Genomic DNA, 23,152 nt, shown 5'->3' with positions numbered 1-23,152 from the left:
TGGCTGGTCGGGTCGGTGGAGGTGGAGGGCCGAGCAGGGGGAGAGCAACGAGGGCAACGGGGCGGGGCCAGCCACTGTTGCAGCCCAGCGTGCTGAGAGAGCTCTTTCATCGTTTGCTGGCGACCTGACGACGTACCGCGCGCACGGTTAGGGCCCCCGTTGTTCCAGTCTTGTGTTTGCAGGGGGGATCCACCAAAAAACAACAATATACGTACCGAGCCATCTGCTCAACGTACGGACGCGCACTACGAGGTACCTCGCTAGTGTACGTACAGAGAAGAGAAGAGTACTGCCGATGTACTCAACCAGGTCGCCGATACGGCCATGTCGTCGATGCCAACCTGCTGGCTGCTGCTGGCTGCTGCTGGCTGATGCTACTGCTGCAACTCGACGTTCTACGCACTTCCTGCACTCCCATGAGCAAGCATAACGGCCCCAGCCATTGGCCAGCCATCACCCGACCCAACCGACCGGCCACATGTCGTGGGAAGGAATGTGGTGCATCTGGCGCCTTTCCCTGCTTGTTTTTAACCTTGACTTTCCCTCCCGCCGCCGCTGCTCAGCTACTGCTTACGTGGATGAGCTTAAACACCGGATCCGAGAGGGAGAGGGAGAGGGAGGGGGAGAGGCAGTTGAACAGAACAGATGGGATAGATGCAATAGCCACGGGACTTCAACAAAACCCAAGACTGCGACTTGAGATTCTCTCACGGTCAGATACCCCCCCGCCTTGCCTTGCGCCGTGCCATGTGACAAAAGACATGGCCCTGCTTTTGGGGTTTAATGCACTGCTCGGCCACCACCCAGCCAGCAGAACCACCATGGCCAGGCAAAAGGAAAAAAGAATCGAGACCGCCGCCCCAGACGGGCCACTGTCCTTTCTTCTCAGCCTTGACGCAGGGAGTGTTTCCCCTCCGCCGTCGGCCTGCACACCTCGCAGCGCCCCGGCCTCAAGGTATTTTGCATTGGGAACATGGCTTCCTTCAGCGCCGTCATCGCTCAGTCATTGCTGGCCATCCCATCCATACCAGTACCTCGGAAAGTATACAGAGTAGAGACCTTGGCCACGGAATGGAATCCCCATCCCCGGTTGATGTCATTTCCTGTACCCAGCCTCCTGGCTACCGCTGCCGATACACGAAGCGAAGCGAAGCGAGGCCAGGCCAGGCCAGGCCAAGCGAGACGAGGCGAGGACGTCAGACCCCCCAGCGCTATGGAGTACTCTACCGATATCCGTACCAGATTACGGTGACCTCCAACTCTACCCAACATCCCAGATGGCCCATCATTACACTAGATGAATGGTTTCCACCACCTGCCTTCTTGCTCCTCCTCGGGTTCGGTGCTTCCCGCGGGCCGTGGGACTGACGTACTGGGATTCGGGGATGGGACGGCTCTAAACGGGGATGAAGACCTTACCGCTGGGACAATTTGATCCACGACACGTCCGAGTCCCAATCAATTCACTACACGGCACGGCAACTCCATGGCCGTGTGTGTCTCTCTTTTTTCCTCTTTTGCCTCTTCTTTCCTCTTGCCGTCCTCCCCAGCCGAGACGCCAATGTACATACCACCGATAAATACTCCGTCCGTCCTCGGTGCTGCACTGGTCTACAGAGTGCAGATACCCGCAACATGTTGCTTCTGCTAATTGCCCCCCCGAAAAGGGGGTACGGCACAGATGGACAGAACTGGAAGAAACCCGATCACAATGCGCATGAGACCGTGGCACGCCGCTGTGCCATGTAGGCTGTTGCCTGTAGCCTGTAGCAGCAAGTCACCCACCGTTTCTCTGCACCTGCATCTGCGCTCTGCATGGCCGTAGCCTGTCGTCAATTGGCCCCGCCCAATCGCCGTCACACCCTGCCCCTGTCCGCCATGACTGCACCTTCACCGGTTGTAATTGGCAGCCAGCCCATGACCGGGTTTCTGAGATGCTTCGACCGAAGCCTCAGAGAAGGCGGCCCCCAGAAACACCACCTGTCCGTACTAGGGTCTGCGAGACCAGGAGCAACCCGATAGCGAGCGAGAAACAGCAGCGGGAGGGTGGCCTGCATCCATCTGCAAGAGATGCTCACAGATCACATCGTCTGCCCGTCAGCCTTGCCCTGCGTCGTCATTTTGCCCTGAAGCAACGGCACACCATTAACAAAAGCAAATGAAGGCAACGAAGCAAAACCCGGCTACCCAGCTACCCAGTCGTACTATGCACTATGTACTATGTACTCCGTACGAGAGCTCGCTCTCTACCTGCAGCAGACCCCCAGCGCCGGAGCCGCGCCGAAGAAATTTATCACATGTGCGCCGTTGCGAGACGTCCACTATATACAAAGATAGTATCAGAGAGGAAACAGAGCATGGAGATCAGCGAGCCCCTTCCCGTTCCTATTACACTACCACGAGATGACGATTGGTGATTGCTCGCATAGCACGAAGAGAATACTACTTGGTCGGGTCGAGATTCCGGGACAAACTCGTACGGCAGTCCTTCATTGATTCGAGAGCCTCTACCATGAGGTTGTCGAGGGCACCAAACCCCCTCCAAGAAGAAAAAAAGGATACTGAGCAACCCCCGTTGGGGTACCCTGGATTGTCGCTTTAATACAGCGCTCTTGCGGACCCTTGCCTTCACTACAAACCTCGTGGCATCCTTAGCCAGAGAAAGGCCGAAAGAAGGGACGGAAATACCCCGCAGATGCACAGCAACGGGGTCGGCTAGCAAACCTCTTGGCTGGTTTTCGGTCAATGGCGAGTGCAGTTCTCGTTGACAAGTCGACACCCTGCTGCAGCGGAATCCACACACCCAGAGAGCAACAGACACTGACTGCAGTTGGAATCCAAACGGCCAACCACCATGACAGAAAGCTGTGGCACGGCATTTCTATTTTGTGAACATAGTTCGGCTTCACAGACACGCGCGTGGAGCTGAATGACGAGCTGAATGAAGACATGCAGAAAGGTTCATGGAAGACCCATGACGGCCAACCACGACGCGCCTTAGAAAACCAGCCTCGAAAGTAGTGCGGTTGTATAATCATGAGGATCTGCAACTTATCGCGTAGGCTGTGACGTGTTTACTGGTTTACAGAAGCCAAGGATTTTCACCGGCATCGAGAAATTGCGCGTTCGCGGACCGCGGATACGACACCACTGTTGTTGTCGGTTTTTCAAAAAGACGCGACGCCGTCTGCCGGGGTTCCTTTAATATCACACTTTTAAATGACCTGCGACTAGGATCGGAAATTGTTGCAGGGGGTGTCGACGGTGACAGCCACTGGCAGCCACCAACAGCCACGACGCCCAGCAGCCACGCCAGAGCCTCTCTTCTTCAGGCTTGGTGTCTCTGACCGGGTGTGTGGCTCTCCCTCATCCTTCGTCGGCCCTTCCAGCTTCCCCGGGCCCCCCTAACCTCGGCGACCGGAGCGGAGCATCAGTGTGTAATGACTGGACCTTTGGCGGGACGACAGGGACGGTGAGACAGGAGAGAGGAAAGCAGCCGTCGAATCTCTCGACATTTGCAAGTTCAATTTCGGCCCTCTACGTCGGCCTCATTCCGCCCTCTACCGAGGCATACAATGTGGGATACAAAGTACACCTCAGCGAGTACTCACAACATGCATCCACTAGAGGGGCCCCCGAAAGAGAGTTTGATCTCGTCTCATCTCGTCGACCCCATTCGGGCTAGGTCCCGCCATCAACAAAACACGTCCACAACTCACCCCAGGCATCAAGCCTGTCGGCTCTAGAAGGTCTTATTTTGGGAATCTCCGCCAAACATTTTCGTGGCTCGGTCTGCCCATGTAGAGGTGCAAATTGAAGGGATCCAACGCCGCCGCCGTGAGCGGGCACCAGAGAGGGGACCTGTGCCGCACTGATGGCAACGGAAGAAGAGGCCAAAGCCGCTGTGGGTGAGCTCTGGGTCCCGTCCGCCGGACGTGCCAGAGGCCAAGATTGAAGCCCGATGCCTATCGCCATTTCACGCTTCTCAACTCCCAGGAACTCAATCGCCAGGTGTTGGTTGGTGCAAGTTGACAAGTTGATTCATCTTGTCAATGGCATGATCGGATATTGGTGTCGCAGCCGTGTCGCACACCGTCGCGGCTGCCGGCGCCGCCTGCCAACGGTGAAGAGAAAGGAGGAATAAGCAAAGCAAATGGTGCTAATTACAGGAAGCCGGGGGCCCAGCAACCCGCCAACGCCGGCGCCGGTCAGCTGATCGCGGCGCCATGCTGAACATGACACAACCGGTTTACGGTGGATCGCGGGTCGTGGATCGCGAACCATATTCCTGATGTGCACTTCTTCTTTGCCCTTCTCTATCCCCCACACGTCTTTCTATAGGGACGCACAAGGCTCGGTCAGACCGTGCCAGTGACTCGCGTGCGAGAGGGCGTTGCCGATTGCTGATCTCAATGCCCAACGCCCCAGTTGTGGGAAACAATCCAGCGACCCGATGCACCTATACCAAAAGAGACACTTCACCTCCCCCAAACGGGCAACCTTCGTCCACACTAGCATTTGGCTACGTCTGCACGTGTGGTATGGGACTATGGAACCCAGAGCTTTGGATCGAAAACATACATGCCCAGGTTAAAGTAACCCTTGCTCTTGAGCACAGTGGCTCCCAGGGCATTGGTCCGGATGTCTTCCAGCTGCGGGTTCTGGCGAGTCAAGAATCGAAAACAGATGGAGAACACCAAATTTTTTATCTATTCTTTTATTTTAGTCCTATTCCTGATCCTTGAGCTGCGAACAAATGCACCCCTTCGGCAGTCGCCTGCGCTGCGCTTGGCCGAAATAGACCAACCTGCGTAAATTAAAATGGCCATGGGCATCAGCATTCCACTCGTCAGCAGTCAAAACCCCGACCTGAATGCTGGGAGCCAAACGGTGGAGATTTTCTACCATGCCACGACCGGCTTTCCAGATCCAGGAAGGCGGATAGCCTCGCTAACTTATTTTTTTTTTCTTTCCCTTTTTTCCCTTTTTTTTTCGTGGTCTCTCATCCCCTTGGCCGCCGTCGCATATCATTTTACTCGGCCGCCCTCGCCCGGTTCGCGGGTCCGGCCTTCCGCGGCCTTCCGCGGCCTCCAACGCCTCAACTGCAGTTTAGTGTTGTTGTTGTTGTTTTTGTTGTTGTTGGCAGGGTAAATAGCTCATTATCCGTGGCTTGTTGGAATAGAGCTGCCTCGCCGTCCAGATAATGAGCAGCAGCAATGCATCAATAAATTCCGGAGCTTTTCGGAGCGTGTGTTCTCTCGTCCTGCACCAGTTGATTCAACAGAGACGGAAGACAGAATGTGCAAGGGACAGGCCCTTTGGAAACACACACACCAACGTGTTGTGAACCCGGTCATCTTCTCAAGCGAGATGCCCCTCCCCCCTCCACTCAAGGGGGGTTTGTTCTCGGCATTGACCAACTGCTCCTTTCCGAAGGCCCTTACAATTTCATGCCGGCCGTGTGTCATCTGGGATCTTCTGGCATCACCATCGTACGTACTCTGCCCGCCTCAAAGCAATCCTACCGGGCCATACGACACAACCAACACGGTGGCCCCTCGAGCAACTCCGAGAAATCGGCCGTCGGTGCCTTCTCGGGACTTGTAGGTTGCAAACGAGTGTTACCCCCCCCCCCCCCCCATCTCTCGATTCTGCAGCGAGAGCCTATCCCTCTCTACCTCACTCTCTCTGCCATCTCCCAAGGCGGGAAGGGGAGTGGGAAACAAATCACCTGGATCCCTTCCCAAGGATGCAGACAACGATGTTCCAACGTTTCGCATGTGCCTTGAATAATTAAATTGAATTCTTGTTGATGAGAGCATTGACCAGCTGTCAAACCCTGCCAAGACCTCCGGGGGGGCGGTCGCGGTTCGGCGAGGTCGAGACTCCGCCCTCCCGACGTCTTGGGTATTCCCCTCCCCCGGGGCCTCGTCTATGAACAGTAGCTAATCTACGGTTCCTACGAAGACCAGGGCGAGCACCGCCTGAAGCAGTGGTAATTTTTGTTTCTCCTCTCCCAGGGAGCCACATTTCTCGCTGGAGAGACGCTCCACCAAAAGTGATGGATGGCAGCAGCAGTACAGCACAGCGCTGGTCAAAAATCCATTTACACAAGCGCGTGCATGGCTCTTTTGCCCGGACGTCCAAGCAAAGCCAATGCATGCAGACATCACCGAGCCCGGGGTGTGCTAAAAACCCCCTCTCGCTGGGCAGGTATTCTGCTGAGTGGTTGCAGTAGACGCAGCATCCGCCTCTCTCTGTAAGGTGAGGTGGGTGGGGAGCGGGTGTTCATTAAGTGTCAAAGCAGCCAGCCGCGCGGGGTAAACCGCACCTGTGTCTAGTACGGTGTAACCTCGTCCAACACATCCATATATATACTACCATCATCGTCTTAGCCGGCTGCCCACCGCTGCATCTTATCAGGCGGCGTTATTGCCCACGTCTTGGATAAGTGGTCCACCCATTGAGGCAACTCTCCCACCCGTGAGGAGGGAGGGAAGGGGGCGGAGGGCGGTGGCGGGTGTCCTCCCCGGCCATGGTTGCAGCCGATGGCACGCAAAAGCCGCCAAGGCGAGGAGGAAGATAGAGGCCTGGTCGACCGAGCCCGTGAGCCGAGAAGCATGGGACGAGTCAATCTGCCGCCGTGGGATTGATTGAGGAGGGCTATATGTCATACCGCCTTTGCCCTTCTTATAGAGGACCCCCCCCCCCGGCAGTCAACTCTAAACAAGAACCTGTCAAAGCCGGAACGCCGTCGGACGACGCCCGGGTGGCGATCGGTGAGTGGATGATGAGCGAAGGGCCCTATAATTATGCGGCAGGCAGATGGCGTCGTCGTCGACGAGACTCGGAGGAGCGGACGGAGGCCCTGACTTGTCTATCCGAGGGGCGGCGGCGGGCTCTGGGTTGTCGTTCGTCACCTTAAGCGAGGCGAAACGGGACCTAGGTCGCCACCTGTTAAGCGGCAGGGCATCATGCACCGCTTTGACGGCGGCGGCGGGCTCTCCCCCAGCCTGACCTGTCTCAACGGCCTGCTCGTTGGCAGCGATTACCGGCGTCACATATGCAACCAGATATTGCAGGTTCATCAGGGATAACCCACCCCCACCCGCTCCATCACTCACTTGCTTGCCCTGACGTGCCGTAGAAACCTGCAGGTTTACGGGGGGGAGCAAGAGTGGGAAGAGAGGAGGGGCGCGCTTCTGCACGCTGCTGGATGAGGCTTTTGAAAAGAGTCCGTAGCCTACCTAATGTGAGGATTTAGGCGCGCGTTGCGGGGGGGAAGATTCGAGTTCACCGCTCTTGTACATAGACACACAGAGGTCACGTTCGACCACTACCGCCTGCGGGTCCCCCTTCTTGTCTCCATCGCCAAAGGTCCTAAAATTCCCAACTGAGAAGTTCGAGAAAACACCAAGGGGAGCGGCGGATAGTGGTGTAGGCCAGTGAGGCCCCTCCCCTCGACAGAATCGAGATATGATCTGCATCGGTTGCGGTAGGGCCAGCAGCCCAGCCCTGTCACACCGCCCTGGTTAAGATTGCATTGTACGGATACTCGAGCGTGATGGGGCGCGGCAGGTCGGCGTGTCTCCGCCATATACGACAGAGAGGCAGCCCTCTTTTTTTTTTCCTGGAGGCGAGGGCGGGATTCGTCTTCGAACCCGAATCAATATCGGAGCCGAAAGGGCACAGCAAGCCATATACACAGCCTCGAGGGCGGCAGGGGCGGGTGTGATGGACGACGACAAAAGGCGCACTTGGCAGTGAGAGCCACCACGCCGGCCTCGTCTACCGTACGACGAGCCTCGCATCCAGCTGAATCGTGTATGAGGTTGGTCAGCCCCCGGCGGCCGCCCATTATCTTTTCACCAAACACCCGGGCACGATGTCTGTCCATGTTCCTTTCTGCCAACGAGATCCGACTCGTTCAGCAGAGCGTTGGCCCCCACCCCCACCCCCGTCCGCCTTGTAGGTCGAGATATCTCTGCCATGGGGGTGCGGAAGAGCGGGAGCAGTTTCTTTTCTCTCTGGGCCACCTGGGACAGCTCCCACGTCTCGAGACATGGGCTCATGGCGTTGTTCTGGGCTCATGCCTCTTAGTCAGGCGACCTCTTACTCAGCCCGTCATGTGAGAAAAGGCCTGTCCGCTCTTCCTGCCTGCATCCTGCCTACCCGAAGCGGCATGCAGAGCTCCACTGTCCGCAGGCCAAGCACGGCGGACAGACTCCTGGGTGCGACAGCTCAGTGAGAGAGGGGTTCCCCTCCGCGTCTGCTTCCGGGAGCTGCTGAGGGAGGGCGGAGAGGGACCAAGCGGTTTCTTGGAGCCTCTTGAAATGCATGGCCGTTGTCGGAAGCACTGATAACGGCCATATAATGGTGCGTTAGTAATAGTTGGACGCAGCCAGGTCTTTCTTCGTGGAGCCATAATCGTCAGGTCCTCAGTCATCGAGGGGCGCTGGTGGTTATGACTGTCTCATGTGATAAGATGGAGCAGATTGCCTGCTAGCATCGTCAACCAACCACCACGCTGACGTGCTTTTTCTGATTTGTGTTGCCGATCAATCTCTCGCTGCGTATCAGCGCCATGGCGGGGCTGAGGACGTCCAAGGTTATCGTTTCCCATGGGGCTTTGGAGCTTTGGGGTTTGCCCTGGACGAAAAAGCGTACCCCATGTCGATATCTGGCTTGTGTCCATCTAGCTTTGAGAGATCGTCGTGCCGATCCGGGCAACTTGTGTTGCGAGTAGGTCAAAGTTCAACAGCGCGTGCTACGTCGTGACTCGTTGCTATATTATAATATGCTCCATATATTCAAACAGAGATATGTGACCGTGGTGGGCACCTCTATGTATCTTCAAACACGTCGAGTCATCGCGAGGTCCCTTTGACCTCTTTGGATGGAGGGGCGCCGACGGGTGGAAACAGGAAAGCCTGGGTCTTGTCGACGAGGCAAGTCTCTCCCCCGCTCGGTTTCCCACGACCGGGTGAAGTCGGCCAACGCCATCCGCGGTCGGGCGGGCAGCCCGGCCTCAGCCAGTGTCTTTCGCCGTCGACGCCGCAGTTTATATGTCTGGCAATTCCTTGGCGGTTCTGTTGCCGCGAACCAACCGGTGGGGAGGTGTCCTTTTCTTATTCGGAGGCTCTGGTGAGACGTCATGGTCGAGTCTTCAAGTAGGGGTTCATATATTAAGAGAGTCGTGCTGGAAACAATAATAGAACCTTTGGGCCGCAGCGTTAACGCCAACCTTGGCCTCGACAAGGAAAAAAGGAATACGTTGTCGTACAACCGGCTTACCGCTATGACTATATGTCTTCTCATGGAAAGTGAGGATACCGTCATAGGTAGCTTCACAGCCAACTAAATATATCCGGTTCTTCTCTACTACCCTCGGGACTCTCCGTCACCCTTGGCATGTCCTATCAAACACAAACGAGGAGTTGGTGCATTTTGAGGGCGGCTGATCGGATGAGCAGTAACACTCCCCGAAATAACGACAAGCCTCCTTCACGTTCATGATCTCATAACAGACTTGGGGCACCCATTTGTCTGCCTTCCAACCCGGTCGTCCACCAAGCTCGAAACTAGGAGTGCCACTATGTACCGTCCTACCACGTAGAACTAGATGTTGATCCTTCTCTCCTGGATGTGGAGGCTCCTTTGCCACTCGTCATGAATTAGCACTCTTGCTACAGCGGATTCGTCGGCAAGAGTTCTCGAATAATGAAATATGTCTTATTCCCATTTTGCTTTTAGTAAAAAGAAAACTATCGAGTCAAAACGCGAGCGTGGGTAAACTTTGACGGGCCGATGCATAAGTCTTGGAAAGGAGGAGAAAGGAACCAAGAAGGAAGAAGAAAAAAGAAGGAAAACCCTCAGGAGGTACATTGCGTCCTTATAAACTCGTAACCCAATAATCAAAACGTATGACTACCATACGATGCAAAAAGATGACGGGGAGAGTGGACTTTTCATAACAATCTGGTTCTCTAGCTGGCTTTCTTGTTGGACTACGTCAGAGTAAACTCGTTCTTTCCCACCACGTTCTGTCGTTCGGCCTGCTCGTCCTCTACATCTGTTGGGATCTCTGTTGTGACATGACATTCGCCAATACTCTCTAATACAAAACGCTGGCACATTCAAAAAGCCGTGAAACTTGGACACCTACTTCTGACTGATACGATAATGGAGGCTTTGGTAGATTCGACATCTTCTTATTGATCGTCGTCTATTCTATAACTTGAAACACACCGGCATGCCGCCTTTTCTACGCCGCATCCAATGCATTGGATGAAATAGCGCTCACAAGCCTGTTTGCGACGCTCTCCAGCATATCGGTACCCTGCGATGCTGCCTCGACCTTGGACTCCTCGATAGACTCCAGGATCGTCTTGATGCCAAGTCCGATCTTGTCCGATCGGGTGTCGTTTTGCACCGACCCAATGACACTCTGGATATCGTTCTGGCCGAACATGCCTGTTTGGTTCAATACCTGGGCGAGTTCGCGAACATCGGAAACAGCCGGTACGGGGATCTGTCTGCGGAAGTGCTTGAGAACACCCAAGTTGCTGAGAACGAAGCGTTCCGAGGTTGTCACCATGACGAGAATGCGACGGCCCTAAGTAAAATTAGCTGCTGCTCTAGCATATGACCGGACGAACGTAATAAACTTACCTTGGGTGGCTGAGTCTGAATAAGAGAGATGAGTCTGTCGAGCACCGTGTTTGAGAAGCGAGGTCCGATGGGGTTCCACTCGATCAATTGCTCAAAGTTATCCAGGATGACGATACTTCGCTCTGACTTGTAAGCGTCGGTGAAGACCTTGGTGAGGTAATCCTTCTTTCCAAACTCGTCTCGGAAAGCCGTCAGGTGCTGCGGTGATACGAGTTTGACGAAGGGGAAGTCTGAGAGGGAGGCAGTGTGGGCGGCCAGAGCAGTCTTGCCCGACTCGGGAGGCCCGTGAAGGAGGACTGGTATCCTGGTGAGAACGTCCGACTCCTTGACAGTGTCGATGTATCCCTTCATTGTGCGGATAATTGCCGGAATATTCTGGTTGTAGTGAATGATGCCCATGCCGAGGGCGTTGGACAGCTCGTCCTCAGAAACACCATAAGCGGGCTTAACCTCGGTCAGTGCGTTTTCGAAGTCCTCCATGGTGATCTTCATCGACACGACATCGGACTTCATCTTGGCGCTGTTGCCGACTTCGGTGTGGCGGTTGAATGCAAAGGATGTTGCTGCCTTGACGACACCAGAGATCTCTGCACCAGAGTAGTTCTTGGTGCGGGCAGCCAGTGATGCAAGATCAACCTTGGGGTCCATGATGTTGTTGTCCCGCATCTTGGCGGTGTGAATCATCAAAATCTCCTCGCGTCCCTCCTCGTTGGGCAGACTGATCTCCAGCTGGACCTCCAAACGACCGGGACGCAGGAGAGCCTCGTCGATCATGTCTTTTCGGTTAGTCATACCGATGAGCAGGATGTTGTTGAGCTGGTCAACACCATCGAGCTTGGTGAGAAGCTGGTTGACAACGCTGTCGCCAACGCCGGTGCCGCCTCCGGCACCAGAGCCTCTCTGCTTGCAGACGGCGTCCAACTCGTCGAAGATGATGATGTGGAGACCACTCTGGTCGCCCTTCTCCTTGTACTCCTTCTCTGCATCGGCAAACATCTTTCGGATGTTCTCTTCGGATTGACCGACGAACTTGTTGAGCACCTCCGGGCCGTTGATGATCTTGGGTTCACGGGCGTTGAGCATCTTGCCGATTTGTCTGGCAATGAGCGTCTTTCCGGTTCCCGGGGGGCCAAAGAGCAAGATACCCTTGACGTGCTGGATGCCCAGCTTCTCCACCAACTGCGGCGGGAAGACACGGGAAGCGAAGGCTCTGCGGAAGATGGTGGAAAACTCGTCGTGGAGACCGCCAATACCCATATCCTCGAACTTGAAATCCGGCGAAATGATGGGGTTGGCATTGCCCTGGTGCTCTCCGACTTGCAGCTTCAGTTCCGAGTCGGCAGACTTGAAGAATGACAGCAACGTCGAAGTGCTGTAAAAGCCACGGGCTCCAGGATCAGAGCTTGTGACGACTGCGTCGGGGCCGCGGCCGCCTTGGAATGTGATAGTCTTGACGGTAGCAAACACCTTCAGACCTTCGATATCCAGGAGGGTGCGCTGGCCAGGGGCGAAGAAGTGGCTCTGGAAGAAGCGCTCGAAAACCTTGGCTAAGTATTCGTGCGTAAACTGATAGTTGGGATCCCTCTTCATGGAGGCCCAGGATATCTCCAGGTCCATCGCCTCGAGGCGAATAGCGCCTTGCCTGTTGGCATCATAGACCTCGCCCTCGAAGGTATCCGTCATTCCGATCTTCAGCCATTGTCGTTGCGGGTCGGACAAGCTGATGGTGCCCTCTGGGAGCTCGGGTGTCGGTCGTGCCCTGATAACATTCTCTCGTACCGTCCCCCTGACCGGGTCTCTAGCTCTGATCAGGATGTTGATGTCGGTGCCGTCGCGGCTCGGGGCGAAGTCTCGGTAGCTGACACCGGCGCTGGCAAAGGGTTAGCAACAGCATGGGCAGAGAGGGCTCGAGGACTTACACATTTGCATAGATGAGTTGGGTCTGCAGGGCCTTGTCCCTCACCTTCTCGATCCTCAGCCGCACGCCAGGCTGTCTGGGAGACTGCGGCTGCTGGCGGGGCAGCGGCTTCTCGGGAAAGCTCATGTCGGAAGTTCGCTCGACCGGACGTATAGGGAGGGGAGTGATGCTTTTGTTTGCGGTGCAGAACAATGAGGTCGTTGTGTTGGAGGGTCTGCAGTTCAAGGTGCCGGGAAGAAGGAATGGCGAGGATGACGAGGGGAGGTTATGTAGCGGTGATGGTTGTTGGAGGGGCTGCGCGGCGTCGCCTCAAGTCCCTGGGCCCGGGGTGCGCTAAACCTTCTTTAGGTAACGTAGACATAAGGCGAAGCAGGTACGTATAGCAGGCCCTCACATAACCCTTGCTGCAGCGAATAGCGTGGAAGATCCGCGGGTGCTTATGTGGATCCAGTCAGTGGTTTGTAACCGTGTTCAATCCGTTTCAACTCTGGCCAGTTTGAGAATGTTCGGGTCGACTTTCACGATACGGAACCGCTGCAGAATCCGTGCTGCCTATAGCAAGCCATCGAGCGATTGGTTATCTCGGATACTGGGACGGATGGCTCGTCGACGCCGAGATGGACCTATTAGCTCATCGTCGAGCATGATAGAACATGTCCGAAGCATGTCTAAGTAGGTATCTTCAGCAACCAGTATGAGATGAGCTCGGGTGCTTGGGTGTGTGACCGCCCAGGACAGGACTCCACTGGCGGGAGGTCAAGTGGAAGGTGGGGCAACTGCAGCTGCGGCAGCTGTCGGTCCCTCTTCCCTACCACAGTACGTACCTAGGGACAGCGTGAGCAATGACGTCTATTGGTTCCCAAAGCAGCCTAATCCATTTTCGGACGTCGCCTGCTGTGAGCAGTGACTTGAGTGAGATGACTGTGAGCGTCAAAGTTCGTTCACGAGTAGCACGCTCATTGATAGCAGCTGGTTGAATCTCACAGGTCGCAATAATGCCTCTGTAAGTCCTCTGTGTGTCTCAAAACGGAGTACAGGAATGCTAACTTAGCTGCAGCCATCTGCTGGGCAAAAAGTCCTGGAATGTCTACAATGCAGACAACATCGCCCGCGTCCGCCGCGATGAGGCCGCCGCAAAGGCCAAGGAAGAGGCCGAGGAGCAGCGCATGCAAGAGGTTGATGCCGAGCGTCGACTGGCCATCCTCCGAGGCGAGACACCGCCGCCTCTGCCCCCAGCCGAGACTGCTGAAGATGAGCCAAGGCCGCGAGACCGTGATGCCGTTCCGCATGGGCGAGAGAGGAAGAAGCGCAAGCGTGCCGGTGAAGATGATACCGAATTCGAACTGCGCGTCGCGAAAGAGCGTTCAGACGTCGTAAAGGCGGCAAATGACACGCTGCGCAAGTCGACGAGCTCCGCGCCCATCGTCGACAACACTGGTCACATTGACCTCTTTGGCGAGGAGCGGAAACAAGGCCGCCATTTGAAAAACGAAGAGGCCGAGAAAGAGGCCGCGAAGAAAAAGAAGGAGCTTGAAGACCAGTACACGATGCGGTTTTCAAATGCCGCGGGCAAGGACGGTCTGGTTGGCCCCTGGTACGCAAACTCGGGGTCGAGAGCCGATCTTGCAGAGCTTGAGCCCCCAAGCAAGAATGTATGGGGCAACGAGGACCCGGGAAGAAAGAAGAGGGATGCTCAGCGAATCGTCGCGAACGATCCCCTTGCGATGATGAAAATGGGTGCATCCAAGGTACGGCAGGTAAAGAAGGAGCGGCAAAAATTCGAGGCCGAGCGACAGAGGGAGCTGGAGCAACTGCGCAAGGAGGAAGAGCGCAAGGAGAGGCATGAACGGCGGAGACGGGAACAAAGGAGCGATGAGGACCGGCATGGTAGAGCCAGGGACCAGGACGAAAGAAGACACCGTGAGCGGAGAGACAGGGACGGTGGCGATGAGCGCCATGCTAAGGCCGGTCGAGACGAGGAGAGATCTCGGAGTGAGAAAAGACAGCGCGAAGACAGAAGACACCGACACGAAGGGAGAGACCGGGAAGATGCAAGGCACCACGAAGAAAAAAGAGGTCGCGACGAGGGAAGACATCGGTCAGATCGAGAGCGAGATTCAATCTCAAGGCGACGCGATGACGAGAGGCGGCAAGAAAGGCGCAGCGAGAGAACCAGAGGTTAAATTCACCGGCAAACAATCAGCTCTATCTATGCAAGGTATCAAATCCACCCAGCTGCCGCGTTGCAAACACTCTAGGGAGCATGACTATCTATCTGCTACTCGGTATCCGACCATTCAGACGGCGTTACTGCACAGCCTTCCGCTGTTGAGGTCATATTCCCAAGTATCGCTTCCGACGCCCGACAAGACGAACAGGCTGTCCGTGGGGTCATACTTGCGCTTGATTTCGACCAGGCGGTCGTAACTAGATCCGTAAAAGTCCTCCTTGAAGTTGCTGTTGAAGGCGTTGCCCTCGTTCATGTATGCGCCGGATCCCGGGGCCCATTCACGCCATACAGGCTCCTTCGTCTCCTCCAACCATTTCGCAGCGCCGGCGAGCGTCTCCTGTGGCGAAACAGTCGCGTCGACGGAAGCTCCATAGCTCATCATGTGGATGTAGGTTGACCGCCACGCAGGGTTGAGGGCCCCGCGCATCGTCTCTGGGACATTTCGGGGCCCCAACCCGCCCTGAAGGCCGATGACCATCATAGAGCTGCCGGTTGGGTCCTGTGGTACCATGAGCCGCCGGAGGTAGGAGGTCATGGTCGGAATTGGGACACCGGCGAGCTCCTTGCGACCCAGGAGACGGCTTGTCATCAGGCCTGACGAGCCGGCTCCGCTAGGCGCCTCATTGACGCTTTCAAAGAAGGACATGAAATCAGGCTGCGTGGACGGCTCGCTGAGACTGACATCGACAGTGCCGTTGCCAACCTCGGCGATAATGCGGTCCCTGACAGGCCCGAGAAGCGAAGCCAACCTCTCCTCTGTGGTGTTGTACGTGAAAAAGCTCAGGGAAGCCGAAACCTTGCGCATCGAGTTGGACAAGGAGGAGTTCTGCAAAGCCTCGGCCATTCCCATGCCAGTTCCTGTCAGCCCGGCGTCCATCAAATCGGGAATGCTGGCGAGCAGGACTGCAAAGCCTCTCCACGCCGCTTCCTTGGCAGTAGTATCGTTGCCGGCCGTGGATATCTCGATGGCACTCGAGACAACGTTTCCAGGGTTAGGGTGCGCCTTGAAGACGTACTCCGTGACGACGCCATATTGGCCGGCTCCTCCGCCGCGGATGGCCCAGAGGAGGTCTTGGTTCTGCGCCTCATTGGCAACAAGAATTTGGCCTTGAGTGGTGACCACGCGCGCCTGCAGGATCTGATCGGCTCCTAGCCCAAAGGTGCTCGACAAAGGGCCGTGGCCACCTCCTTGTATGTGGCCGCCAACCCCGACTGTCTCATCGACGCCGCCGACGAGCACTCTGTCGAATTTCGCTGCCCCTCGGGAGGCGGAGCCCCAGTCGTGGCCGCTGCCGAGAATAATCGCCGACTCGGTCCTGTTGTCGCTCGGAGATCTCCACTGGGCATCGAATTCGAGCTGCTTGAAGTTGTGAGTCCAGATCGATAGGGAGTAGGCACCGGAAGACCTGCCCAAAGAGTCAGCGAAAACACATTTTCGGCGGCAGCGGTGTCAGTTTCGTCCTTACCGTCCATTGAGATCGTGTCCAGTTCCCTTGATCACGATGCGAATGTTTCGCTTGCTGGCCCAGCTCATAGCCGCCGCAACTTGCTCCTCATTCGTAGCGTTGACTACGTACAGAGGCAGGCCTCCGACCTCGCAGCCCTTGGCGGCAGTGTAACCAGCAGCGCCTGGTGGCAGACACGAGTTGTTGGCGTACAGAGGAGAGCCGACCGACTCAGGAAGCGAGGCATGGTAATAGGAGTAGCCCCATCCCTTCTGAACGTCGTCGCATGTTTGCAAAGAATGAAAAGGGTTCCCTGGATAGCATGACGAGGCGACCGGTCGAGTCTTGAGCAGTGTGCCGGCGAGGGTGGTGTTCAGCGCAGACCAATCCGCTTCGGATGGCCAGGCGGCGTCGAAGGGAGTGGTTTTGCATGTCTTCTGCGCCGAGGCACCGAGGGCGCAAAGGAGGGTAAAGACTGAGACTGTAGCTTTGAATGCCATGGTGATATCGATTGGATCCTCAGACGCAGATGAGGAGCGTTGCCGGTCTCAATACAGGCCATAGTGCTATGTTGGCGGTCTCCTTTTGTATCAAGACAGATCTTTGCTGTACGCATTTTCGTATTTCTTTTACGACGCTCCGCTGCTGTTGTTAGGATAAGCCCCAATGGTCCTTCGTCATCGGTCTCCGTCTCCAGCTCTGCCGGGTTCTAATGACGAGGTCCCACGAGGCTATGCCGACGACGGCCAGGGTCAACCGTGCCCCCATTGTATTTGTCGTATAATCCCTTCGCTCAGGGAACGATGGCCAGAGGACCGACGACTTGCCTCGGGAGGAACGCTAACGGAGTGCGTTGACGTTATTCCCAGGAAACTTGGACTGCGGCCCACGGCAGTGGTGAGTTGGACGCCACTTCGGGGCCACGATCCGGTATGAAGGCGACCCACCCGATCGGCCATCTGCCGTTAGCCCTGCTGACGAGTCAAAAGACTCCGAATATGGGTTTCTTGGTTCGGGGTTTCGAGAATACTGGGGGGACTGGGGAAGAGAAGGGGAAAAAATGAATGAAAAGAAGGGCCGCCGGGGGCTAAACTGAATCGGAGGCTTGGCTCGCCGCCCGCCCGCCGTATCTGAAAACGATGGGTTTTTCGTTTAGAATACGCAAATGCGCTGATTGGTTGGCGCCGCGACTCAGGCACGGCCCCGCCGACGACTTACACGCAGCTCAGACGGCGTTGAGTAGGGTCAAGATGAACTTTTCCACCCTGCCCCTCCTTTCCTTCTCAAAGACCAAATGATTTGCGGCGAAATCAAACATTGATTCCATGGTTTCTCAGGAGAGTAATACCGAAAGTCATTCCCCTTCCCCCCTCCCCCTTTCCCCGTCCTCTCTCAAAATCCGTCTCCTGTCTCCATTCTTCTCCCGAACCCGACTACTCCTCCACCACGAACAAACACCACGAATCTCCCAACTTCCACAATATCTAAGCCGATATAATGATCAGAGACTACTGGCAGTTAGCAGGCCCCTTTGGGCTCGCGGTCCGCGCTGGGATCCGGATCCTCCAGTTCGTCTTCGCCATCGTCACCATCGGCCTCTACGCCGCCTCCCTCGCCTCCTGGGACACCTCCTCGACCAACGTAAAGAGAACAAACTGGATATTTGCTCTCATTCCCGCCGTCCTCTCGGCGCTGACATGCGCATACCACTGCTTCGCGACGGTGACCCACGCAGCCTGGTCCGTCTGGGACTTCACCCTCGCCGTATTCTGGGCCGCGCTCTGCGGCGTGTCCTCTGCCGTTGCCGTGGGAGGCGAGGACGGCAACACGGTTACCGGGGATATCAAGACGAGGCTTGCCGTAGGGGCGTGGATCGCGGGGGTCAGCATGGTGTTCTGGCTGCTTAGCGCCGTGCATGGCTGCGCTTGGTGTTGCGCCTCGAGGAAGCTGACGAGGACGACGGAAAGGGGGAACAAGACGGAATTAGAGGAACTTCCTGAAAGGCAACCTGGAACGGTTTAAACATCACGGCTCTCCTGATGACATTGGTTTCCTGGATTTGGCTATACAATAACCATGAGCATGATGATATCTGGCGTTAAAGAGAAGGGCGGGACATAGATACGGCTTATAAAGCACAGAAAGTACTTGCAAATCTTGCGAGGAGATTCAGCTTCCCGAGCCAGTTGCAGCAATAATAGAAAAAACTGCTTTGGTGAATTTTCGGAGAGAACTGCTCTGTCCATATCGTAGCAAAACCCAGTGAAACCTCGCCCGTACTGAGGGTTAGCCGCCCATTAGACTTTTCCTCGGGCTCTTCCCAGGGCGACAAGGGGTGGCTGGCGAGGTTCGCCCTACGGACACCCCCGAGTTACAGATCTCGTATCTGTGGCATTCATTAGTCGAGAAGAGAAGACCCACACCCTAGCTGGGAACAGCCGGTATCTGACGCGGCCCCTACTAGACTGTCGAGGCAAGGCATGTTCAAGTATATGTGCCCGAGCTTGGCCCTCTTTCGAGGCTCTGTTCCCTTTCCCCTACAACCACAGCCCAAAAGCTCACCTCCCTATAGACGCAGACCATGGGAAACGAACAAGCAGATACACACAAGTCTTCACGAGAATCCAAAGCCTCGGTTCTTGGGATTGAAGATCTCTACCTCGAAGGTTAGCCCCCCCCCCCCGTCGCTCCTCGCCGCGAGAAATAGTTCCGAGAAGCTTACCGGACCAACTGCAGATGAACCATCAAGCTCAACGCCAAACGATGACGACGTCTTCTCGCAGACACCGCCAGAGTACACCCCGAAATACACGCCCCGGAGACAATGGCCGATGCCCCTCAACATCGTGATCCAGGTCGTCGGCTCCCGAGGCGATGTCCAGCCCTTCCTGGCCTTGGCCTCCGAGCTCCAAAAGTCGGGCCACCGCGTCCGGATAGCGACGCACCCGCAGTTCTCCTCTTTCGTCCTCGATGCCTCCCGCAATGCCTCGTCCCCGAACAAGCTCGAGTTCTTCCCCGTGGGCGGCGACCCGGCCGACTTAATGGCCTACATGGTCGAGTCCCCTTCCCTGATCCCAAAAATGTCCCAGATCCGCGCGGGAATCATCCAGCGCAAGCGCGACATGTACACTGAGATGCTCGACGGCTTCTGGCGCTCCTGCGTCCACCCGGACCCCATATCCCACACCCCCTTCGTGGCGGACGCCATCATCGCGAACCCGCCCAGCTTCGCCCACGTCCATTGCGCGCAGGCGCTGGGGATCCCCGTGCATTTGATGTTCACGATGCCGTGGAGCAGCACAAGGGCGTTCCCGCACCCGCTGGCCAACATCGGATTCTCCAAGGCGGACAAGAAGAGCACGAACCACGCCTCGTACGCGGCCGTGGAGTTTCTTACGTGGCAGGGGTGAGATTTTGTCCCCGTTTGCTCTCGATGTGCGGTGGATGCGTTACTGACAGAGGTCGACAGTCTGGGGGATCTCGTCAACGCATGGAGAGTCGCGTCGTTGGGTCTGGAGCCTGTACCCTCCACCGAGGGTCACCGCATCCTCGAGAGCTTGCAAGTCCCGTTCACATATTGCTGGTCGCCATCGCTCGTGCCCAAGCCCAGCGACTGGGGCCCGCACATCGGTATGTGGTGGCAATACCCCCTAGGATAATGTCTCCGGGGCTCTGCTGACGACTCATTCCAGACATTAGTGGTTTCTTCTTCCGCGACCCGGCGCCGTACACGCCGCCGGCGGACCTTGAAGCATTTCTCAACAGCGGGCCCCCGCCCATCTACGTCGGCTTCGGCAGCATCGTTGTCGGCGGGATCGAGGGGTTGATGACCATGGTCCTCAGCGCCATCAAAGCAACAGGTGTCCGGGCAATCATATCAAGAGGCTGGAGCAACCTGACGGGCGAGGAATCCCCCGACGTGTTTTACGTGGGAGACTGTCCGCACGAGTGGCTGTTCCAGAAAGTCGCGGCCGTGATTCACCACGGCGGGGCGGGCACTACAGCCTGCGGGTTACGATACGGGAGGCCCACGACCATCGTGCCTTTCTTCGGAGAGTAAGAACGCACCGACGTCTTCGCATTTGTTCTGACTGACACCGCTCTTTACAGCCAGCCGTTTTGGGGCGCCGTCGTCGCAGAAGCAGGCGCGGGACCGGACCCCATCCCCTACCGCTCCCTGACATCTCAGAAGCTCATGCACGCCATCCAGTACTGCCTGTCGCCGGAAGCCGTCGCCGCAGCAAGACAGCTTGCCGAGTCGATGCGGTCGGAGGACGGTGTCCAAGCGGCCGTCGACGCTTTCCACGCCAACCTGCCGCCGCAGACGGAGATGGCCTGTGACTTCTTCAACGACCAGCCGGCGGCCTTGGTCTACGGAAAAGGGAAGAAGCAGGTCAAGATGTGCAAACCTGTCGCGTCCATTCTTGTTAAGAACGGGAAAGTGGAAAGAAAGCACCTCAAGTTGTAAGTGAGCAAGACTCAAGCCCCCCTCCCCTACCCTGTCAAGACCCCAACGTTGACCATGCTCTCCAGGTACCGTCCAAAGCCGACAAACATCGAAAACCAGAGGTGGGACCCGTTGACCGCGATATCCGCCGCATCACTCTCGACGATCGTTAAGATGGCTGGAGCCACCGCCGACATCATTGTGAAGCCCTTCGAAGAGTACAAGCGCAGCAGCGAGTCCGGCGAAAACCTAGAAGAGCAAGTAGAGAAGACGCGAAGACACAGCCAGGCGCCGGCCTTCGCGATGCTCCCTCTCCCCGGAATCGGGGTCCCGGACGGCGCAGAGCAGCCCCCGGGAAAGCGCCCACCGCCATCCAGGGGAGGAGGAGAAGATTCATCAGGGAAAACGGGGGCCATGGCGGTGGCCGCGGCCAACGGCGTGGGAAAGCTCGCCGGCAACGCGACCAAAGGCTTGCTGGTGGACATACCCCTCGCCGTCACCGAGGGCCTAAGGGCGGTGCCGAATCTGTACGGGGAGCCGGTGCAGAAGCATGACGCCGTCGAAGGCTTCCGCAGCGGCGTGTCTGTTGCAGGCAAGACGTTTTGCCATGACATGAAGGGTGGTCTCACGGACATTTTTGTACATACTTACACGGGTAAGAAGGAGCAAGGCGCCCTCGGCGCCGCCAAGGGTCTGGGAAAGGGGGTGGTGAGCCTGGTGACCAAGAGCACTGCGGCCACGTTCGGCCTCGTCACTTATCCCGCCCAGGGCATCTATCGCAGTATATGGTCCGCCACGAACGGAGACACGCGGAGGAGCATTGAGGATGAGAGGTTGCTCGAGGGCGACTGGATCGTCTCCATGAGCCCGACGTGGAAGATGGATCACGCGGCGATTGTTGAGGACTTTGATGGTATGCGGGGCACCAGGGGGCGAGGATAGTCACGTCGGCCATGTCAAGCTATGATGTCGGGGGGTTTTTTTTTGCCTGATTAGCACCGGCGTTCTGGTAAAGGGTTCTTGGACAGCTGAGTGCGGCTCAAGGCTGAATCAGGGGGCCAGGCAGTAATATTTCCGAGGGCATTGTAATCCGCTCAGCCCTTCTCATTCAAGCCTTGGCTTCCAGAACATTTCGAATGCCAATATTATGATTATGGGCCATTCGTCGTGGCGCAGCCAGCTGATCCGGTTCCGCCTTGCCCGGCTTTCTGACAGCCTAGGATTCTGATGATGTAAGTGTATCCCTGCAACTCCAAGCACGGCTGGCCCATAGCCACGAAGAAGAGGCCATGCAGGGGCGAGGGATGATCTGCGAAGTCAGAAAGGAACGGCGGAACGACGGCGTGGTAAACCATATCGGACATGACGATGCTTGAATAAGATGCAGGGCGGTGCAGGGGTGGCGAAAGAGGAAGGCTTCTGGAAGGATTCGGCGGGTGGAGACAGTTAGTTCGACCCAATTGGGAAGTTGAGGAAGGCTAGGATCTGCGACATGATGGCTGGAACTGAGCCGGGAATGCCTTGGATCTTGGGCAGAGTAACGGGGGATATATTGTTACTCGGAAGGATCTTGCACCTGTAATTTTCCCCAGAGCGAAAAGTTGCGCGAAACGAATATCATTAGGCAAGTCGACCTGATGTTTCGACAGACCCAGGTCTCCGCTCAGCAAAAGCAACAAGATAGAGTAGGTATCATGAACCCAACTAAGCATTGCGGGTCCCATGAAGCCATGTGACGATGATCCCAGGCGAGATGTGGGGACGGGCTTCTCCGGGTACTGCATGTCCTGGGCAAAGATTGCAGTCGGCCGTGTACCTTGCTATCAGCCTAGCACAGGGGGTTGGGTTGCTGGTCGATCGGCCGAAGTCGGGCGCGTTCGGACATGATGTCAACGGGCTTTTGGTTGTGGGAGATGGTGATGGGCAGATATTATGAAGAGCTTTGCTCGGCGCCGCCAAGTAGTCGGGCGAAGGATTGGCGGCAGTGCCCCGGGGGTCACGCGTGCCGGCAGAACGCTACGGCCACATACGGCCAGGTGGAGACATGGGGCCGGTGCACATTGGCTGATCCGGAGGCAAGGGTGTTTTGCCCAGAAGCTGGGCGGGCGACGGCAGACTGGAGCAGAGAAGTAAGCGACCCAGTCACGCCCCAGCTGGAGTCGGGACTGGTTGGAGGCGCATCGCAGGAGTGGAGGCTTTGGAGGATTCCAGATGAAGTCATTCCCCATCCTGTCTTATGCTATACTATGCTTGACGTGTTGATTGAGAAGCTCTGCCACTGACATGTTTCCGTGGGGATTGCACAAGTCACCGAGCCGGCGCTCCGCAGTAGCGAGACGGTGCAGAAGAGAATCTTTCCTGCGCATCTGACTGGCACCGAACGAAAGCGGCGACTTGTAGCGTTGCAATGGGACGGAGCCGAAATGGACAGGCATCGTTGG

General features: G+C 56.6%; 4 protein-coding genes across 4 annotated transcripts; 2 read left to right on the top strand and 2 right to left on the bottom strand.

Annotated features, from left to right (window-relative positions):
* Positions 1-10,264: 10,264 nt before the first annotated feature.
* Positions 10,265-12,715, bottom strand: EsH8_II_000688 (AAA family ATPase SEC18; the record flags this gene model as incomplete). Its single annotated transcript, XM_083263986.1, has 3 exons — positions 10,265-10,615; positions 10,672-12,541; positions 12,591-12,715. 3 exons carry the CDS (start codon positions 12,713-12,715, stop codon positions 10,265-10,267), a joined length of 2,346 nt encoding a protein of 781 aa, XP_083121308.1.
* An 869-nt stretch (positions 12,716-13,584) lies between these two features.
* Positions 13,585-14,772, top strand: EsH8_II_000687 (uncharacterized protein; the record flags this gene model as incomplete). The annotated part of the gene is made up of 2 exons (XM_083263985.1): positions 13,585-13,592; positions 13,647-14,772. The coding sequence occupies 2 exons, from the start codon at positions 13,585-13,587 to the stop codon at positions 14,770-14,772; spliced, it is 1,134 nt and encodes a 377-aa protein (XP_083121307.1).
* A 114-nt stretch (positions 14,773-14,886) lies between these two features.
* EsH8_II_000686 (putative isoamyl alcohol oxidase) lies at positions 14,887-16,764 on the bottom strand (the record flags this gene model as incomplete). The annotated part of the gene is made up of 2 exons (XM_083263984.1): positions 14,887-16,225; positions 16,286-16,764. 2 exons carry the CDS (start codon positions 16,762-16,764, stop codon positions 14,887-14,889), a joined length of 1,818 nt encoding a protein of 605 aa, XP_083121306.1.
* Positions 16,765-17,761: 997 nt separating this feature from the next.
* EsH8_II_000685 (uncharacterized protein) lies at positions 17,762-21,653 on the top strand (the record flags this gene model as incomplete). The annotated part of the gene is made up of 7 exons (XM_083263983.1): positions 17,762-18,145; positions 18,837-18,930; positions 19,001-19,670; positions 19,734-19,894; positions 19,957-20,320; positions 20,375-20,728; positions 20,798-21,653. The coding sequence occupies 7 exons, from the start codon at positions 17,762-17,764 to the stop codon at positions 21,651-21,653; spliced, it is 2,883 nt and encodes a 960-aa protein (XP_083121305.1).
* Positions 21,654-23,152: the final 1,499 nt, after the last annotated feature.

This window comes from Colletotrichum jinshuiense, chromosome 2 (genome assembly GCF_051148585.1).
Source record: "Colletotrichum jinshuiense chromosome 2, complete sequence".
Taxonomy (NCBI): domain Eukaryota; kingdom Fungi; phylum Ascomycota; class Sordariomycetes; order Glomerellales; family Glomerellaceae; genus Colletotrichum; species Colletotrichum jinshuiense.
The sequence above is the reverse complement of the archived record's forward strand: the minus strand, read 5'-3'. Positions and strand labels throughout refer to the sequence as shown.